Source organism: Sinohyriopsis cumingii, chromosome 16 (genome assembly GCF_028554795.1).
Source record: "Sinohyriopsis cumingii isolate HCF-2022 chromosome 16, ASM2855479v2, whole genome shotgun sequence".
Taxonomy (NCBI): Eukaryota; Metazoa; Mollusca; class Bivalvia; order Unionida; family Unionidae; genus Sinohyriopsis; species Sinohyriopsis cumingii.
The window spans coordinates 6429919-6451798 of NC_142976.1; the positions used below are offsets into that span (position 1 = coordinate 6429919).

Here is a 21880-nt window from a genome sequence, read left to right on the forward strand (position 1 = left end):
AGAGATCTCCCTTAAGGCAACTTCCTAACTCTGGATACCATCTTAAGGAATCAGGCAATTTTCATATACTGGGATGTGCAGTCATAGAAGCAGGTGACTTCTGTACACTGGGAAGAAAGATAATTTTGATCCTTCCTTCTACTGTTAGAGAAGGTCAAACCTATCTTGATCATCCATCCCTAACACATATATGAATGAGACTGATGATTTCTATATAAACAGAAGCTATGGTACTGAAGGTTGTTGCCTCTTAGCTAGAAACACAGTCTGGCAAAGAAGAGAAATTGAATCATAATGTTACCACTGAACCATAAACAATCCTTTCTCATTGACAGGGCACAAATTTCACTCCTACATTCTCAACGATGACAGAATCAGTAGGGAAACTATCTTAAGGATAAGATTCTCAAAAGAAGCTTATTCAAAGGCTCATAAGGGGCCTTTATAGTATATACAGAGCATTTCCTTTCCTCAAAAAGAGAACATCTGCAAATGATGCTAAAGGGAAATAGGACCCATAAATGTCCTACTGCACCAATTAGAAAAGATTCTCTGCATGGCATAGTAACTTTTGGAAGCATATTGTCTCCTGGCCTGTGAGGCAATGCAGTTAGTAGCCTTGCATAAAAACCAGTTCTGGTTGATCAATCACATGATATGAGCCAACTGTAAGGGTTGAGAACCTGTTGATTATTGTGTATGAGAGACAGCCTGTACTGCAACAACAGGTCCCACCTCCATGGTAACCTTCTGGGCTCACCTGGCAACAGGTCGAGAAGATCAATGAAACATTCAGCCTCGGCTAACGTTGGTACGTGAGAAAGCCTGCCAGTAGCTTCTCGTGGGTCGGTGGTTCTTCCCGGGGTTTTCCAGGGTTCTTCCTCCACCAATTATACTGGCCACCATGTATAGCCTATCTTGTGCTGAAAAATGGCATTAAACCCTACAACAACAACAACAATCACTGAAACATGGTCATTGCAGACACTGGGTAACTATCATGATAAACTGAGATGTGGAATTCCTGTTTCAGTGAAAAACCTAAGGAATTTTTTTGAAAGGTGGAAAGGCATACTTGAACAGACAATCCCACTTCACACTGAAGTGTCAACTGCTAGTTTGTTGTTCAGTTTTGTAGCAAGCATTGGTCCACTACAGGTCTACCCCAGTGTTGAGAAAGTTACTTTGCTACTAACTGATGCAGAGACCACATAGCCATAAACAGACAAACTTCTAGGTTATTTCTCTTGCCTGGAATATGGCAAACCCGGAGAGTAATCTCCTTAAAATCTGCCCATCTACATAAAGAGGAGGAGCATGTGTATATCTTTGACATATGAGGAACACTATGCAAAGCAGGCAGCTGAATACATCAGATTTTGATGCTATTATAACCTGGGTTCAAGCTTTGAGTTTTAAAAATCCTCGAATGACTTGAAGGGACATGACAAAGTCCCAGTTATTATCCCATATTCATATCTGGGATGAACTGAAACAAAGAAGGGAGGAGAGAGTTCCCAAATCATCTCTGAATGCGTAAGAAACAAAGAATGAAAATGTGTCTCCAAAAGTACCTAAAATCTGGAGAATTATAGTACATTCTGGTCTTGAAAGTTTTGGGTGTAAATCTTAAGGAAAAAGACATCATGTACCATCTTGTCAAAAGTCTGGAATTCAAAGTCCTTCACCACCTTGCACAAGAGGTGAGATTAAGAAGGTGAAACTAAGGGACAGGTAGCCCATGACAATCTGTTTTTCTGAAAACTCACTTAATTTAACCATAATTAAAATCAGCATCAAGTGAGTTCACTTTTGTACCAAGAGGAAACTATTCTTCATGATCTCCATCTCTAGAGAAGTAGACATTAACATGGGTGATTTATTGTCCCATACTTAAGCTCACAGGGAACACTGGGACTAAACCTTTGACTTTACCTCTTTTGGAGAATGGGATTGAATACCCCTTCTTGATGCTCTAGAAGGAGTGTGGTGGCCTGCCTCCATTTAATTAGACAAGGCCAGAGGTGACCAAGAAGATCTTTGGTCTGCCCTGTCCAACATACCTTAGAACCAAGAGATGTTGATGATGGACCTTGGGGTAGGGAAGAGGAATATTTATTTCTAGGTACTGGATGTTCCTAAATCCCATAGGGATTAAAAGACAACACAGTAACCTGATCCCTTTAGCTTGACTGGCATACAAAACCCTGAATCTTTATACCCATAGAAATTAAATGGTAACAATAATTATTAGGGGGTATCAATTCAATCCCTCTCCCCTGACTGCTGGTAAAAACCCAGTGTCCAATTATTTGAAGAGTGTTGCCTGGTCATTGAAGCCTAGTGTCTGGTGATCTGCCACCAGTCAGAAATCAGTGATGATGATCTGATGGAAGTGTCTCTGTTTGGAGAAAATGATTCAGCATCAGATGTTCTTTTCTATTAGGCACTGGTAATTTCCATGCCATGGAGGGCCACTCCATGGATTTCTAACAGGAGATGACAGTATCAGTTTGAGTGTTAGTGATGAAGTGATTTTTGGCAATTTCTACAACAGAAAGCACTCCAGATCCCTCCCTGACTGGAGCTGTAGATTTCCACAAAACTACACAACATGAATTCCCTTCCTAGAAACGGAAAAGATTGTCCTGGGATGAAGAGGAAGTGGTCACTTCCTTTTATCAGTATATGTAAACTTAGTTCAAAATGATCGTGTGGGGTGAGTATCCATTAGACCATTCTTATGCCTGCCTTTACTCACACGTTGTGACATAGTTGCAGACTGAAAACAAATTCACATTTAAAAAGCAGACAAAACCAAAAATGGTACTAAGAAGATGCAAAATTAACAGCAGCACAAATTTGCTAAGAATGTTGCAAAATCCCTTAAAAACTGCAAATATTGACACAGAAACAAATAAAGCAAGAATTGGGGAGACAATAACTAAAATTATACCAAAAGATATATGTTATGCTGAGAAATATCAAAAGATCCCAACAAAGACAAATTTCATTAAACAAAGGACATAAAATGAAAGAGAACACTCTTTCCTGTGATATAAAAGTAGCATTCTTAAGTTAAAAAGAAACAAATTATAACTTTTACAATATGCTTGAAATGCTTTTATCATTGTACATCACTAAGAAGCCAGATTCTACAGTTTAAAGTCACAGAGTTGAGTATCCTTGAATTGACAACCAGCAGTAAATTAGTTCATGCATCATAATTACCCTGATTAGGCACTAGACATGAGGTTTCACACTGAAAGCATGCAATATTCATTCTACTCACCAAACTTAGGAACAGAAATGCATTCAATTATGAAGATTCATGATTGAAACATAAACAGCACCCAAGCAATAAACTTTTAGCATAAAAGTTAAAGAGAGTCCCTGAGTGAAATATAGGCTGTATAGACCTCTTTTGGCAAAATGATGTAGAACTTGTCAAGATGCATCAACTCACCATGTTTCATGAGTAGGTAGGAAAGCATGCCAACAACATACTAACAACTTGTGTGATACATGCAAAAACATCATCAAAACCAGCTAAAACTTAAACATAGGTCACAAAGACCTCTTTTGTTCTAAGAATGTGGCACTAATAGAGATGCAAATCATCAATAACTTCATAAGTAGTGACAGAAATAAAATATGGTCAAGATTGACCTACTATTAAAATGAAGAAGTACTCATAAAGATGCATCCTGAAGTTTCATAATTCTGTACAGGGCATGCCAAAAATCCATGGCATCAGCTAAATGCAACAACTTAAACCTAAACCAGTAAAATGTGAAATGTATGTCACAGTGGCCTGTCTTGATATGGGTATGGTACTAAGAGAGATGTATAGAATTACCTAGTTTAATGATTACAACATGAAAAGTAAACTTGTCAAACTGAACCAAAATCAGTGACATGTCAATTATGCGTCACAGTGGATATGTAGTACTTATCAAGATGGAAGCTCAAGTTTCACGATTCCAGGTATAGCATTATTATACAGTAGATAAAGCACCAATGAGGTTATGAGCTAAATGCAAAATCTTAACACAAACCATTAAAATTAAATGAAGGTCACATTGACCTTCTCTTATTGTAAGGGTGTGGTACTTATGGGGATGCATGCAATTACCTAGTCTGATGATTCAGACATAAACAGTGCTTGATAATGAAACCAAGCAGTGATGCATGAAATAAGGGTCACAGTGATCTACTTCTTTTGTAATGAGGGTGTAGGATATACACAGGGTACAGAAGAACTAGTTGGTCACGAGCTAAATATCTTTAGTCAGTAAAATGTGAGATATTGGACAGAGTGACATTCTATTTTGGTACAGGTATAGTACTAACAGAGATGCATACAATTACATAATTTTATGATTGTATCATGAACAGAGCTTGAAACAATAAGTTTAAAACACAAAATGAAACCAAAGTCAATAGAATAGAGGTCACAATGACATATAATGCTCATCAAGGTGCATTGTCTCACCAAGTTTCATAACTACTGAAATAACAGTTTTAATACAGTATGCAAATAACCTATGCACAACAAATAAAACCAAGCATGTACAACTAGTGTACATGTACAAATTTAATCCCTCAGCCACATACCCTGGGCGCAGGTGTTATGAAACTCATCCTAACTGGTTGCCAAGGGACTAGGAAGAAAGAATGATTGACAGTGAAGGTGTGTATATATATATATATATATATATATATATATATATATATATATATATATATATATATATGTTTTTATCTGTGATGACCCTGATGATGAGACTGGGAGAAGTAAAATAACATAGCTATATTTCATTTCATCAAGGTGAGCAAAAAAGAGGAAGGGAGTTGGTAGTCAACTTACAGAAGTCCCTTACTACCCTGGAATAAAAGCTGTCACTAATATAACTTTTTCTGTGAAAACTATAATTTTCAAGAGTTTTTATTTTTATTTCTGAAGTTAAACCCATACTTACATTATTATATTTCATATATAATCCTCTTTTTTGTTTAGAATGTGACCAAATAATTTAGCCCCTTATTATACAGTACCTGAGTATAAAACTGTGCTTGATACAACACATAAATGATCATGGATCCCATGATTGTGATTAATTCAAATTAAAAATAGCAACTTAATTTCTTACAATGAATTTTAGCTTTTCACATTTAAATATTATAAACCATTAAAATCTGATTTCACACAAAATTTGACCTATCATGTGATTTTGCACATGAAGGTTCAAAAATGCTGCATTCTTACATTAAATCAATTACATTTTATTATGTTAATATAAATTCTTGTGAACTTCCTTCTATAACAATTTTTGGGGTAAATACATTTGTTCCTGATTGTGAGATACCATACTGCAAGGTTGCATCAAGGCTTTTTTAGAATATGGATGCATAAAATATTATCTATGTTTATTATCTTATCCAAGCTATATTAATGAACAGCAATTAAAAACTTTTATGTGACTTTCATTTCTTTAAACTTGTGCTCAAAATTTGCAACAAAATATTGAAATAAAGAAACATAGGATCAACCATATTATTCAAACATAATTACTTAATGTCCAAAACACATGCACATATATGTATCTATATGAACAGTTTCAATCTGCATTGGTAATATTTTTGTCTATATGATTTTTTTTTACAGGTATATATCTAAAGTAGCACTGCATTAGTTAGAACAGGACTTCACTGAAGACTTTACACATGTATTATGCATCAGTTTCAACTGCAAAAATGAAAATGAAAAACATGCTGAAAAGGCTTTCACTGGTGCAGAATTTTGAACAGATCCTGTTCAACAAGAACTATTGCATGTACTTCAACTTCTGTCAAATCATTTAAAAGAGTCCCCTCTCCTTCTACCTGTCTCCAGAATTACAACAGTCTTCTAAATGTTTATCATTATGAATCTACTTTTAAAGTATAAATTTTAAATTTCATCACACTGAATTTTATACATTTTTTGTTGTTGAAATCTGAATTTATCACTTTCAGCACTGTTTTCAGCTATAACTGTTATGAACATTCTCTTAATCACCAAAAAAGCTTTAAGACAGCAGAAGGACGACTCATACAGCCAATCAAAATGAACTAGCATTTGATTTCAAATTGGCTCTTTAGTATAGATGGCTCATCATACATAGTATACAAGTTTGACACACATATACAAATAGGTTTAGCATATCAAATATTAGGAAATGATCTATCTGAACTCAGTACGGTCAGGTATAAAAGTTTTGAAAAACATCTTCATGTCTTGCAAATCTAATACTGGAGGTTCAATGGGAGATCAAGAATCATTAGAATTTGTTTCATATAAATGATCATGGGAAATATTTTGCTTGGTATAAAAGTGTACATATAATTTACCTGTATGTCTCCTATGTTATTCACAGTAGTGTCATGGTCCAATGATTCAGTGTTATCAGCAAAATCAACATTCTTTAAGGTATAGACAAAAAGATCATGAACATCTTCACATTCTTATTTTTAACTTTTTAGTTTATGGTTAAACTTTTGTTACTTAGAAAATATGTGGGAAAATATATCACTCAGTTAGTTTCCTGAGCTTCTTCAAAATATCTGACCTGATGACTTTGCTTCTTTATCAAGACTGTTTCATATATCAGCAACTTACTTCTAACTCTTGTAATAAATCAGCCATCTTCCTCTGTGATTCATCCAAACTAATTGCTTTTAAGGCCAATTCTGCCAACTTATTTCTATGACCTTCATTTGTCCATTTTGCAGCATTATTCTCAATCTCTTCAGCCAGCTGAAAAAATGTGAACTGCACAGTAATTACTACAGTAACCTGTTCTTATGCTCTGCATCTTTATAGTTCTATGACTGACTCCTTGAAAAGGCATATGCAAGTGCTATGGAATGTCTACCCTGCTGGGGTGTTTTCTTTATATCCTCATGTTTCCTAGGACTATATCATTTTCAGCACCTTTAAATATAATACTTGACCAGATCCGTAAGTCATATGAAATATTTTGGCATCAAAGTCTTGCAAGTTTGCAAACGTGATGTGGAACCACCATAACATATGGACATTAATAGGCAACAAGAAAATTTTGTTTGACAATGCCTCATTTCCCACCATCCCCCAACTCCCACCCCTGTTTGATAAACTGTACCACCCTTTTTTCACTGTTCATCTTTTGCAAGCAGGCTATCCCTGTTCTGTGTTACAGATTTGAATTTGCTCAATCAATCTTAGTTTCTACATGCTCAGTGCAGGGTATTAGATGTTATCAAAACATGTTCCTCATTCACTTTGAAGATTATATAGTGCCATTAGGCAAAGTGTAGTAAATTGCCTTGCCATGGACATGCCAACATATCTGATCCAGGCTGATCCAATGATGGGAATCAAACCAATCTGGGTCTTTCCTGGGCAGAGGAAAACTCATGTACAAGATTTCTTACAGATATTGTATAGTGCTGATGGTATTGTCAAGAAATGAAATTCAATGGTCAAAACTATTCTTAGTTACAGTGACCTTGACTTTGTACCTTCTAACTCACAAATAAAAACATGTTTTTTTCTGGGGCTAAGAGAAGAAATTTGGCAAATTTCATTAAATTGTGTTATCCAGATCTGAAGTACATCTGTGAATGATATGCCTGGCAAGCTCTATTTTCAATAAATGTTAGCCCGATCTTAAAGTTTCTAGACCCAACATCAATAGGTTCTTTCTCGTACTAAACAAAAGACATCTACCATTGGTTGGATTGAAATTTGTTTACTAAAATATTAAGTCATCACAGACACAGAAAATGGTAACCTATACTACTTTGCAGCCTTCATTGGCAAGTATAAAAAAGTAATAGGAGAAAGTGAGATTTTAAATTTTGTCTGGTCTTAACACAGTGCACACAAAAACGTGTCTGGACAGTACTATTCTACCATCTATATACTGGTCTGTATTACTGATCTACTCATAAAAGGTAAAACAGATTAGACTCTTATGTCCCAAAATTCATGTGCAAAAATCTGCAATACATGCCTTTGTCATTAAAGTTTGTGCAGTTCATATTTTCATATTTCTGTTGTATAAAGACATTATGAAAATGCCCAAATTTATTTACATACATGACATGCCTCCCCTTATTTTGACAATGGCTGGTCAAGAAGTGTAAACATGTTAAATTTCGTAAACATCTGTAATAAGTTGCTTACGAGTTATAAATGACAAAAGCTGCTTGTCATTTTATGCTTGTACTCACCTGATCTAAACAATCAATCAACTTATGTTGTTGGAGACGATATTTAGCATGTAAAAACTCACAAACTTCCTCCAGCACAGCCCTCTCTCCAGTCAGGATTTCCAGCATCACTGAAAAAAAAGATTATTAAAAATATTGAGAACATTGAACAGTTAACAGCTATTGCACAACTTGCAACTTTTTCACTTCCTCCATGTCATTTACTTATCATGACAGTTTGTAAGACATGTTTTTGCTAGGTACATCTGAAACTTTAGCAAAACATTCCTAAGGTTGTTGTCATCATGTTTCCCATTGTTAATACATGTACATGATAGATGTTGTTGTTGTTGTAGGGTTTAATGCCATTTTTCAGCACACGATAGGCTATACATGGCGGCCAGTATTAATGGTGGAGGAAGAACCCAGGAAAACCCCTGGAAATAACCACCAACCCACGAGAAGCTACTGGCAAGCTTTCTCACATACCCACATTGGCTGAATCCGAGACTCGAACCGGCGCAGACAGAGGTGAGGTGGCAATGATTCATAATGGAGAGCGCTTTAGACCACTCGGCCACTCGGGGCCCCTGTACATGATAGAAAAAATTGACAATGAAACCAGACATATGGATATGAACATTATAAGGATGCTTTTGTAGGATCTACAATGACTAAGAAACTATACAAACTTAAAAGGATTATTTATAAAATAAAATTGTACTAACCAAAGGTTTCATCAAGAAATATGTTTTTTAAAGGCAAATACTTTTTACTGACATTTTTATTAGTACAGTGTTATCAGTAATTCAATCTCATATGTATTGTTGTGTGATGTATGTTATAAACACTTATCATAACGTTCTGCATCTTTTCCTAGCTAAGCTGGCACATATAATGTAAAATTCAAAGATACATACTTTAAGAACATAATCACCAGAAAAATTATCCAAAATGATCTTTTAAAGTAGAAATATCTAGTTTTATGAGTGAGTTTAACTAATTTTAATTATGTAATACACTACTTAGCTGTCACTATTATCAAGCACTGAATTTCTGCAATAGAAACCCCATTTCTATCTATGCTAGTCACAACACACTCCTGATCTTAAAATACATGCATTGCCCCAGTGTGATGGCATTCATTCTTTTCAAGAATTTTTGGCTAACGAAGAGCAACAGAGCAGAGTGGAAAGAGGGCATCCAATAGTAATAGGAAAGTATTATATAATTAAATTTGGTCTAATCCACTCCCCCTCCCAACCCCTCCTACATTTTAATGTTCACAATATCTTACCTGTCACTATCATTAAGATGCATTTGTCAGTAAGGAGGGTAGCTGATGGGCTAGAAAGAAAGGAGTAAACTGTGGAAAAATTACTCACACCTTGTAGCCCAGACACTCAATTACTATTATACAGCAGTAGTCTGGGTCAGTTACTGTGCAGTGACCAAAGGACCCAGAGAAAGTATACCCCCTATAGGTGTGGCACAAGCAGTCTCCAAATATTAGGGTTGAGTTCAACCCCTATATATGGAGGGTGCACTTGGACCCAACAAACTATTGCCTTTTATGATAGAAGCTGCCTTTTGGAAGACATGCTATCTTATCTAAGGATGCTGCTCTTCCATTTTTTATTCATGGGAATGCACACAATCCTCTGAAAAATATTTGTTACTTCCTCACAATAAGTAACAGTATTTCTCTCATGGAAGATGCAGCAAGTTCCAGCTAAGGTTTGCACATTTTTGAGATTTAATTTAAGGAGAAAGAGAAAATGTGCTTCTTTCCTCTTCTTTATACATGTGCTGGCTTTGGCTTAGGTTCTAAATGTTGTCTGAAACAAATGGGACATCTGCTCGTTGTGTACATTTATTGCACGATATACCAGCTGACTAGATGTCCCATGGGCCACATACACTTACCATCCATATCAGAGAGCTGGAAATGAAACTTCTGAAAACATGTATGATAAAAAGTGACAGATGAAATATAACAAGGGTTAGGGCAATCTCACTGTTTCTCCTTACTAAAGATTTGTATTGAAAAACAAAAGTATCAGAATTTATTTATTTTACTATATTAAAAACTCAAGAACCTCACTTTCTGAGTTATACAGTAATGTGATGAAATCGTTACTGAAACACCTGGAATCTCTACTAATAACAACCTATTATTTAATTTTGTGCTGTGACCATGCTATTGTATTAACAACAACAATCACAATAACATTGGGATCCCAATCAAATTGTCAACACTGGAGTGTAAACTATGAGTGGATAATTTTTCGCCAACCTATAATAATTATTACATATTCCTACCACAGTGTACCTCAAATTTATGTTGGAGTAAGAAGGGTAGGTGGCTCGCCACAAACTTGTTTTGGTTTGGTTTGGTGCTTTATGGCAAGCAACACAAGTAGGTTACTTAATGCTGAGGCAATGGAATAAAGTGCCTTACCCAAAGACACACCAATGAAGTAACATAAATCTGCCAATTTTGTAACTATGTAGTAGCTTTTCATGGCACCTTAGCACAACTCTGGCTATATGGTGCTATCTAAAGGTTCATGTTTGAAACTGAAAAAATGAACTGAAAAAATTATAGGAAGACATATCCTTCCAAACAAATGTAAACATGAACCATGAGGAGATAAAATATAAAATGTAAAAACATTTAAATTCTGTAAAATGAATAAGAAAAAAGAGATAACACCTATAAAATCCTAAAAAATGGTCAACAAAATTATATAAACTATATTCCCTTAAAATATACAAGATTTTGCTGGGCCGTACATCATCAAACAGTTTCTTCATGCAGCTGACATCAAAATGCTTTTCTCTCAATGAATGGAAGTCAACAAAAATGTGTCGGATTGTCAGTGGGCAGTGGTATGGTATGCTGTTATGCATATCTGTATCATACATATATTATTTTTATAATATAGTTTTATTTGAGTCATTTGGTTAATTACATATTTTCTAAAATCATTAATTCTGTAGCTGGTCATTACTAACAGAAGAGTACATGTACTTACTGTTTCCATTGATAAATCAACGGTATTGCCAAGTTCATGTCAACAACTAATTTGGTCAAATGTTTGCCACAAAATAGTTGAATGAAGGTCATGTCAACATCATGTGATCCAAGGAGAACATCTGTACTTTAGAAATGTCATACATGCCCTTGTTCATGATTGGCTCAATAATAAAAAGTTAGATAATGACTATTAAAGATATTTCGAAATACAGATGCCTGTAATCTTTTCTAGCGATTCAGCTTTGTTGATTTGATGCACATATATATAGTTACTATATAAAGAAATTAAATACACAGTGTTTAATTCTCCAGTTTTGAAAGAGTTATGAGAGGATTCAGATTTATTTGTTGAATGTTGAAACTGCAGTGTGGAAAACCATTTATTCTAAACAGACAGTACCTTGCTGGATTATTCTGAAATGCTCAAAAACTTCGAAATTTGTTTAATTTCATTGGAATATCATGAAACATTGTGATATTTTACTTTATTGCATTCACCATCAAGTAAAAGCTTTTGAATATTATATCAGTTACTATCTGTGGTGCTAGCACATAAGCACATTAAAACCTTCATAAAGAATCATTTTGGATAATTTAAGGAATACTGTGAAACTGATATGCAGTACATTTAGAAAATAGAGGAATTCATACCATACTGTGCGTTATTATTTAATTCTGTCACTTTGTGTCATTTTATATTTTAGGGAAATTAATTTATATTTTGTAAAATTGAATAATTGTTGGGTTTTACCTTTTCTTGTTACATAGTTTAAGCCCCTAGGACACTCAGATGAAGGTTTACTCTGTGCATGAGTCAATTAAGTGTTTCCAGGATGCTACTGGCATTAATACCACCTCATCTCTCCAATTTGATACATATGATGGATGCCACCCAAAAATATTGGGTTGATGTTATTGACTTTATTTGTAGAGCATTCATTTTCACATATTTTGCCAAGGATCACGAAAATGCCAATTATATAACATATAAAGTCAGTATATGGAACTGGGTGACTGCAGAGCAGATTTGCCTGCTTTATCTGCCCTTTCATTACATGTCATACCTATCTTACTAGATAGCCAACTGTACATAATATTTTTCCAGATTGTACAAATACATGATGTTTCTGTAATATCAGGGATATTAAAGGGTTTTCAAATTTTTTTTTTTTGCAAGGCTTTTTGTGTGAAAAGGGAATCTGGAAAGATGATGACATTCATTTGTTAAGAGGTTTCAATGCAGTTCGAAGCTATTAGTTTGGCATAATTTCTGCAGCAAAAACTTTATCTGGTAACTGGCTAAAAATGGCATCATGGGGTGGTAACTGCAACATGGGCTCCAACTTTTGTCTCAAACCTCTGAACCATATTTATACATCAACAAATGTCCATGATAGTATGCTCTGATTTAACTAAATTTACTATGAAAAAGAAAAGGATTTGCTGATGTCCTTTTTAATTAGTATTAATATCAAATATGATTTATAAGGGATTTATAAGGGTGCTTTTAGAACACAGAATTCAGAAGTATTTCAGCACTGCTTTTGGCTGCTTGTAAGTAAAGACAAATTTGTATGCCAAAAGGCAGAATAAAATTTAATTATATCTGAGTAAGGTTCAGTATGCAGGGTCAGATGGATTGAACTATAGTTTGGTAGCATCATGGAGAGCCAAGTTATTTGTTTACCAGAGATAAAATAACAGTATAAGTGCCTCAACATAGAGGCTTTCTAATGGGAAATTATGGAAGCAGTCAAACAAAGTTTAAGTTCCTGATTGTTGAGTTATCATTAATACAATGCAATTGGCAGAATTTCACACAGTGTAAGATTTCACAAATTTTAACCCATGAAGTGTGATGAGCTTTCTCCAAGATGAAAAAGAAGGCAACTATATGATCTTTCTTTATGAAAGGATCATAATAAATTCTTAAGGTTGACAAAATGGACTACTGTGCTGCTCTGGCATCTAAATCCACAATGAACATATGGTAGTGGTTTGTTGGATATGAAATACCGGAGTAGCCTATTACTTATCATCTGTTCCATAGCTTTATGTTTGAAGGCATCAAATGAAACTAAACTATTTTGCATGTAAACATTACAACCTTACATGTAACAAGGTCAGGTTTCTTTTTTTCTTAACAAATGGTTGATGATATATTGTGTTTTTGTTGCCCACTTAAAGATTGATGACATTATCTGTCCACAAAGGCATGGAATCAGCTTATCAGCTCCTTCAAGACTATTGTGTGATATCCAAAGATTCCCAAATTGAAACAAGACCATTTCTATTTCATCAAGTAATATTGCTTATGGATTAAAAAGCAAAGTCCTTATTAATGACCTTGAATCGACGGCCATACAATGCTGTTTATCAAATTCATCTGAGACCTAGTGGTAATCAATGCAGATATAATAAAATATTTTGATTATTTTATAATTTAATTTTATATTTCTTTATATTATAGTGTTCACAAACTAAGTGTAGTACAAAAATATCCAAACAGTGAAATGTGACCTTGAATAAAAGATCATAAACTATTTTAGATAATGCTGGGCTAAACAAGTCTGATTAAAATCCATTTTAATTTGTTCAAGTCATTGTGTTTACAATTCATTATGGTTTAATGACCTAATTCTTGATCTGTAATTTTGGACCCAAGGTCACAAACACCGATTGTCTGAAGCAGCAGACATATGCTTAAGATGTATACATATTCCAAACTTGGTCTTGGCCAACTTGTATTTGTTCAGGCAGTTGTATTCAGAAGAAATCAAAATTTCACAAATCTGAACTGTGACTATGAAAACATGTTAATCAGCTGCTAGTTATCAAACTGATCCAAGACAAAGCCAAAGGAAACAATTTAGCTGCTGTGTACAGTAAGAAAGAACATTCCTATTTCTTCCCGAGCTATCCTATTTTGAATACATTTGTAATTATTCTGAACTTGAACCAAAGGCTACAAACTGTTAATTACTGACATTTTTGAGTTGTGATTGTGAAATCTGACCAAGATCTCTTATGTATAATATCAAGTAATTGTGGGCACAAGTAACCCATTAGTGCACACAAAGAACTGCATGTAAGTTTTCCTGCACACAAAAATATGGGTCGCTGGTTATCTGACTCCAATGAGATATTTGTGTTGGCTGAGCCCAAGCCTCGAACCCATGTGGACAGAAGTGAGATGTCAGTGATCTGTGAAGATGAGCACCTTAGACCTCTTGGCCACCCAGGGACCCACATAGGAGGCTTGAGTTAAATAAGATCTTCATAAAATCTATTGTAACTTTATGAAAATTGTTACACTTATTTTATCCTGCAGAAACCCAAACCAAATTTTTTTCTTCAAATGACCTTGACCTTTCTAACTCCAAATGAAGAGTCTGCTTCCTCTACCAGAGAGAAATTCATATGAAAGATCTGAGCTACACAAAACCTACATTATAACATGAAAATATGGATGGATGGATGGACTGATAGATTGCATTATCACTTAATTTCCCATACCTTTTAGTCATGGAAAGAAAAATGAAGTAACCAACTAACCAACTCCAATACTGAAGACATCATAAGATGCATTATACTGGCTACCAAGCATATTGGGAGGATGGTAGCCCTGTGTTCCGATAGCCCTTGTAACAGTAGCCTGTTTGGCATTCACTTTTGCTTCCAAGGATACTCCAAAATCACCAATTTTTGCATTGAAATTTTGATCCAGAAGGATGTTTTGTGAGGTAAGATCTCGATGAAAAATTGCTCCCCTTGGCCTGAAAAAGTCAAAGACTGTTATATAGTGAAGAACGCTGCAGACTCAAATGAAATACATCTTTCTGCATAAAAATACTAAAAAATCAACTCAAAACTTTTATGCAACAACAGATTCTTATGAACAGTACCATGAACAAGCTTAAAATAAAAGTTTATCTCACAATCAAGAATACGATAAGAAATATAAATTTCATTCCACCTCAAAGAAGCTTACCAACATGATATTGTGTTGATTGTTTTTGTTAATAGTACACTGAAAGACAAAAATTGGTTAATGTTTGTCTTTACTTGACAAACGAATACCATGACTAAAACATAAACTGAAATGTAACTTATTTTCTTATTTATTAAATAACAATTGCAGTCTGGTCTGTTCACTTAACAGGGGTCTGTTCTTGGACCTGTTCTCTTCATTCTATATACTCAGCTGCTCTCAAGTGACATATATCATCATCCAGTGTCTCACCAACTGTACGCTGATGACACCCAAATATACAAATCTAGCCACCCAACTGAAGTTGATGCTACCATCCAAGCTAATGAGAGGTGAATTTCTGATGTGAAATCATGGATGACATGTAACAAGCTGCAGATGAATGATGATAAAACTGAGGCCATTCTGATCATAACACAAAGATTTTCTCATTCACATCCTTTACCTCAAACAATAAATATCAGCAACATCAACATTAAATTCACACAATCAGTACTCTCACATTGCACCAACATGTCATGAACATATGCAAGGCTGCATATCTTGAGCTGAGATGCATCAGCTCCATTTGCAAATATCTTTCACTTGATGCCACTAAAACACTTGTGTGTTCATTAGTACTTTCAAGACTGGACTATTGTAACTCAATTCTGTCTGGTTCATCTCAATATCTGCTCCAGAAACTTCAAAAAGTTCAAAACACAGCTGCTTGGATCATACTTAGAGCACCACGATCAGAGCACACCTCCCTGCTGCTCTGTACCCTACACTGGGTATCCATTCGATCCAGAATCAAACACAAAATTTGTTCTCTTTGCTACGATTCACTGATGGACTCCAGTCCAACATACTTATCTGACCTCACCCATGTATACACACCAACAAGATACTTATGCTCCTCTTCTGACAATCGTATACTCATTATTCCCACTTTGAAAACAAAATCATGTGGACAGCATTCTTTTGCATACCAGGGCCCAGCAATGTGGAATGAATTGCCCACTGAACTTAGACACAAATACACAGTGATCCTATTCAAGAGTGCTCTCAAAACTCACTTTTTTTGATTGCAAGAACAAACTTAAAGACCAAATAATGCCTCTTACCTTAAATATTTTCAGCATGTTTTTTTATATTTTCTAATTTCATGGTGTTTGTTTTTGTAATCATATCATTATATATGTTTTTTATCTTATAGGTGTTGTCTAATGTTGTAAAGCGCTTAGAGCTTCTAAAGATTAGGTGCTATTATAAAGTCCTCATTATTATTATTATTAAAATACAGTTAACCATCCCTATACATGTACTGTTAATTCAACTTTTCTGAGTAACAATAGGACAAAGAGGTATGTTGATAAAAATGCATGAGGCCATATAGTGTTATTAAAAGATACAGAAGCTAAAAATGAGACCCAGTCTTTGTCAAAACTATATTTAGCTAGAAAGAACATACATGAAAGGAAAGGAAAGAAACTTAAGCACTGAGATTAATGCAAGGTGTGGATGTACAAAAGAACAGACACACACAGATCTCAAAGTGAGCTCAACAAAATTATTTCATCTACATAATATACCGACAGATTTTTATGCCAAGATACTTCCAAACATATTTGATGATAGACTGGCATAAGGATGTACAAACTACAAACTCAGAAGTTGTTCATGACATGTTTTCTGACATATTAATGGTCAAACTTTCATTGCAGTTTTTAGAAGTCATTAAATGTTTTCTTCTATTCTTAGCAATGACATCCAAATTTCATGAAAGACTGGCATAAATTTAACAAAATAGTAATTCCTTCATTCCAGGATGCTTTTTTTTTCAAATTAATCACATTCCATTCAGTGGTTTTTGAGAAGTCTTTAATGGTTTATATATTGTTAGCAATAGAAGCCATAATAATGGCAGATCATCATCATTTACAAAAATATTTTTAGCCCTTAATACCAGGATGCCTTCTGTCAAATTTGGTTAAATTCTGTTCTGGAACAAACTAATAAACGATTTTGGTCCCAATTTTACATATGTATCAAGCAAATAAAATATTTATCTCAACATACCATTACCTATAATGTACTATCTGACCAATCAGTATCCTATCCAGTTCTGATTAACTTATCAGACTTGTTAAAACCAGTATTTCTTTGAGCACAAATTTCAAGAGAACTATCCCCTAAAGGTGTTTATTGCCACAACTAGCACAATATACAACATCATATCTGAAAAGTAATTGTAGTGTAATATGTTTAAACAGTGTCCAGTGTAGTGCCCACACCAGGTGCTGATTACAAATATCCAGCGTTATTCAGTCATTACATATTCTGAGCAAATGCATTAACTATACAATTACCTCCAATACAAACATATCATTTATTTAATCACTTTTCCTGCAAAACATCATGACACCGAATCTCTGCAATATTAATGTAATTATCATGAATATTGTTGCTATTGTGCAATGTGACCTTTAGAAAGATAATAATAATTAAAGATAAAATTGTTTTTTTTTATCACTATATGTTGATACGGATAGGGTGATAAAATCAGTTTACTAAATGGAGATAAAGTACAGTGACTTCTTGTTTTTCTTGTGGTTATCGAATATTATAACTTGCCAAAAAATTACATTTTTGCTGGTACTGAAATGCTTGACTCAGAGAAAGGGTCATATCTTCACAGAAGAATCATTGTTCAATGGGTCTTTAAACTCAAGGTTTGTAAGTGCAAGAAAACATAAAAGATAGTAAATCACATTAAGTAGAAACTTGAGAAAACTATAATCTGATATGGCATAATTTTATATCAGTCCTATTGTGTAGTATTTTAGATAAATTTTGCTGTAATGCATCGGTTCACAGTAATTCATAAAACTGATAACATAGTAAAACAGACAAAAAATTATACTGGGACAAGGAAATATAGATATATCTAAACTTAGAAGATAAATTGTGACAATTTAATTGCATTCAGAACTGTATACGCAAATTAATACCTGTCTGACATGACTGGTGTATGAAGATAATCCACTGCTTGTACAATCTGATATATACAGCGAGTCCAAATTCTGGAATTTGAATCTTTTTTTGACAATATATTCCCCTGGATTACAAGGTCAATGTTGTGACGGAGATCTTTGTTCTGCATGTATGGATACATAAGGTATAAAAGTCTGAAGAAAAAATTAAAACAATCATTATTATCCGTAGAATAATTCTTTAAAATGTGCAAATGTATAAAAACAACAGTTAATTAATTTCTACCCTTTATATCTTCAAAATGCATTCCATACTTACCTTGGAAAATTCAAACTTTATCACTAGGATCCTTTAGTCATGGAGGAAAAGGCTTAAAAATAGCATTAGAAATCCTGAACTGTGCCGAAGTTAGGTCTTACCAATATCTGAACCAACCTGATTATTACTCTAACCTCTAATAGGTTCTGAAATCACACTTCTGAGCATGTGTATGTGTGTGTAAATAATATCTGATTGAATTGAATTAAGTTGACATGATTACTGAGACTGAAACAATGACGAAATAAATTTTGGTTCAACAACAAATTGTGAAATAATATATTAATAAAATTTTGTATTATGTGCATTATTTACTTTACTCATCTGGTAAGTTTGGTTTTCATCAATATTCATACTACTAACACCCCCTGGAACCATGCAATCAGCAAGATACTGGAGTTGTCTACCCATAGACAAACATGAAGAATGGTGAGCAATTTGCACATGTAAATATCCCCCCCCCCCAGTTTTCCTGAATCTCAACCCTGTTCTATGGTAGAGGTAGTCTACAGTGAAAAAGAAGTGCATGCAACTTCTGTAAATGGTGTGTATACATTGAATGGTCAACATAAATACTGGATGATGATGATGATAAGCATGGTAAATTATTTACCAAATATCACAGCAATCCATCAAAAACTGCAAGAATAGCTGTACATGTATTTACAAAATTCTGTTTTACGATGCATCTGGCTGTAACAACAAAATGGCAAAATCATGGGAGCATGAAGATGTTATGTGCATCTTGAGATCCTTAACTTTCTCAGCAAAACAGATGATGGTACTATGATCAATCAAAATGTAACAATTAGACATAATGATGGATGGACAAAAATATTGATCTCTCAACAATTATGTGAAACAGTAGATGGAACAAAACTGTACCCTTTTTCAGACTTGTCTGGAGGTTTTTCAGCATAAGCAATAACAGGATTGATGAATGGGTGAAGAATCCTTCCACTATGAATTTCCTGCAAGAAAGTGTAAGAATAATGCACCTTATCTGAAATGTGAAAAGCATTATTGGTACAGAACTGGGAGACAAAATGATGCCATTTTGGTTTTCTGCAATATACATGTAATGACAACTTCCTGCTAATATCATCAATTGTCAGACTTGTGTATGCCTTTATATATTTTGAAGACAAGCCTTAAGAAGGCAAACTGCAAATAATTTATAAAAAAAATAAATAATGTACATCAAGCATAGCACCTGAAATAGCAACTGACCAAATACATCCATTCATGCCAAGAAAACCATTAGGTTTGTTTCTAATTGCATCACCAATCAAATATCAGAAATATTTGTTTTGGCATGTGTGCACTTCTATGTGTTTCTGTCCATGCAACTGATGCAGATTTTTATATTATTATATATCTGGCTTTATTTAACATTTTCTATTCTAAGGATTAGACCTCAATATACAAAATTAAGTTTCTTCAAAATTAACACCATTATGCTGTAAATATTTATTTCTGGTAGTTGCTAGACTATAAAGCAGCAAAAATGCCTCACTTAAATGACAACGGCCATGATGAAACAAATCTGAATCAGTTGACTTTGGTTTTATTTCATTATTTTGCCATTTCATACCAAAAATGTCAATGATGAATCCCTACTGTTGCTAACACAAGTTGAATCCCATCTACACAACTCAGATATATAGACCTAGTCCAACTAAATCCCTGGATAATCATCAGCTGCTAAGCCGATCCTGACCTTTAAACAAATGTATATATTTCTTACTGAAAGCTTGGTGAAAATATTAAAAATCTTTTTCTGCTTATGCTTAAATATCAGGTCTATGACCTCCAAATTAAGTATTAAGAAACTTGAAAATTGTCTACTTCATGTAATGCAACCCAAATTAACAATAATATGAGCAAATTGCCAATATTGAAATTGTTTCATTGTGTAAAGAATGTCTTTGACAGCAAAATGAACACCAAAATGATATAAAGCTATTCATTTTAACTTACTACAGAAAATCTGAAAGATAATCCACATTTTTCTAAAAAAATATTGCATGTAATCTCAGAACTCCAAAAAAGCAACAACTGCCCCAAATACAGCTCTCCCCCATTATAATGCAATTCCAGATATAACACAATACTACCTTGGACCCATGACCAAAATCATACCAATGTATAACATTATGGGCTGAAAGAAAACAAGGTGCAATTTAGTCTTTTATCTAAATTTCCTGCTATTCTCAACATATCATCATTCTGTATATATCACTTAACTCAGTATAATGTGGTTGGCAGTTATGGATCACGACTACCACGTCAAAACAAGGAAGAGCTGCAGTTGTGTTGCTGCTATAAGCTTAACGCCATTTTTACCACATGATAGCTACACATGGTGGCTAGTAAAATTGGAGCAGGAAGAACCCGGAAAAATCCCAGTTGTTGTTGTTGAGTTTAATTATAGTGGTGTGCGCACAATTCTGCATGTGGCACTTTTTTCTGACTGCACTGCATCCTGCTAGTTGTTCCTGGGGAAGGGAATGGTGCCAGCTCCCCCAGGCTTTTATGGGTTCAAGGAACCTGATAGTTTGGCCTCAATCTGTGGGTTCATAAAGGACCCTTACAGTTGAATGATTGGCTGTTATTAGTGGGAAGAAGAGCTCGGGAACGACCCTTGTTGCTTCACATCGCTGGTTTCTTGTTGCATTTGCCTGGTGTTTATTTATTCATTTTTTTTTCCTTCAAAATATTCTAAAAAGGAGGGAGGGTTCTATGCTGTTTATAGAGGTTGTTAGTAGAAATCATCTATGAAGAGACATTTTCAAGATTACTATGGTATTACTAGTTAAGGCATTTAGGGTGTGCTTCCTACGTTATGTTATTTATAACTTTTTAGATATTGCCTCTTTAAGTTATTTATTAATGTTTTTAGAGATTGAATGTTATTTATACTTTATTTAGCAAGAGACCAGAGTCCAAGCCGATTACATGGTTTGTTAAGGACATCTAGGACCGGAGTCCTAGCTGATTACTCGGTTCGTTAAGGACATCTAGGACATCTGATTTTGCGGTTTCCTTAGTTTTTGATAGGTGCTTCGTAAGTGAATCATTTATTAATATTTTTATAAAACTGAATGATATGTTATGGGTTTATATGTGGGGGCTTCTAAATTTGATCTAGCTAGTTACTGGGTCTTTTGGTTTTGTGGGGATAGTAATTATATTTTGTTCCTAAGTCCTGCTGAGTCTATGAATTTATTTATATTTTTATATGCTGATTGTTTATTTTTATTAGAGTCCATACATGGGTATTTGTATGGTGATCCAATCTCTTTTTGGTTTTTGAT

At 34.3% G+C, this 21880-nt stretch overlaps 1 protein-coding gene across 1 annotated transcript; it reads right to left on the reverse strand.

Moving 5' to 3' along the window:
- Positions 1–225: 225 nt before the first annotated feature.
- LOC149779876 (uncharacterized) lies at positions 226–21539 on the reverse strand. The gene is made up of 7 exons (XM_089937314.1): positions 21486–21539; positions 19449–19534; positions 18263–18439; positions 14834–15054; positions 8260–8369; positions 6662–6799; positions 226–267 (listed from the first exon to the last, which is right to left on the reverse strand). The coding sequence occupies exons 1-7, from the start codon at positions 21537–21539 to the stop codon at positions 226–228; spliced, it is 828 nt and encodes a 275-aa protein (XP_089793440.1).
- Between the last annotated feature and the right edge of the window lie 341 nt (positions 21540–21880).

Bases quoted from the DNA above. Each gene is read 5' to 3' on its own strand.
- LOC149779876 (XM_089937314.1), bottom strand. From the start codon at position 21,539: ATGTCCTTAACAAACCATGTAATCGGCTTGGACTCTGGTCTCTTGCTA. The intron at 6,800-8,259 runs GTGAGTACAAGC...ACATTTTTTCAG, and splicing joins TGATTGATTGTTTAGATCAG to CTGGCTGAAGAGATTGAGAA. The intron at 268-6,661 runs GTAAGTTGCTGA...CTTCTTTGCCAG, and splicing joins ATTTATTACAAGAGTTAGAA to ACTGTGTTTCTAGCTAAGAG.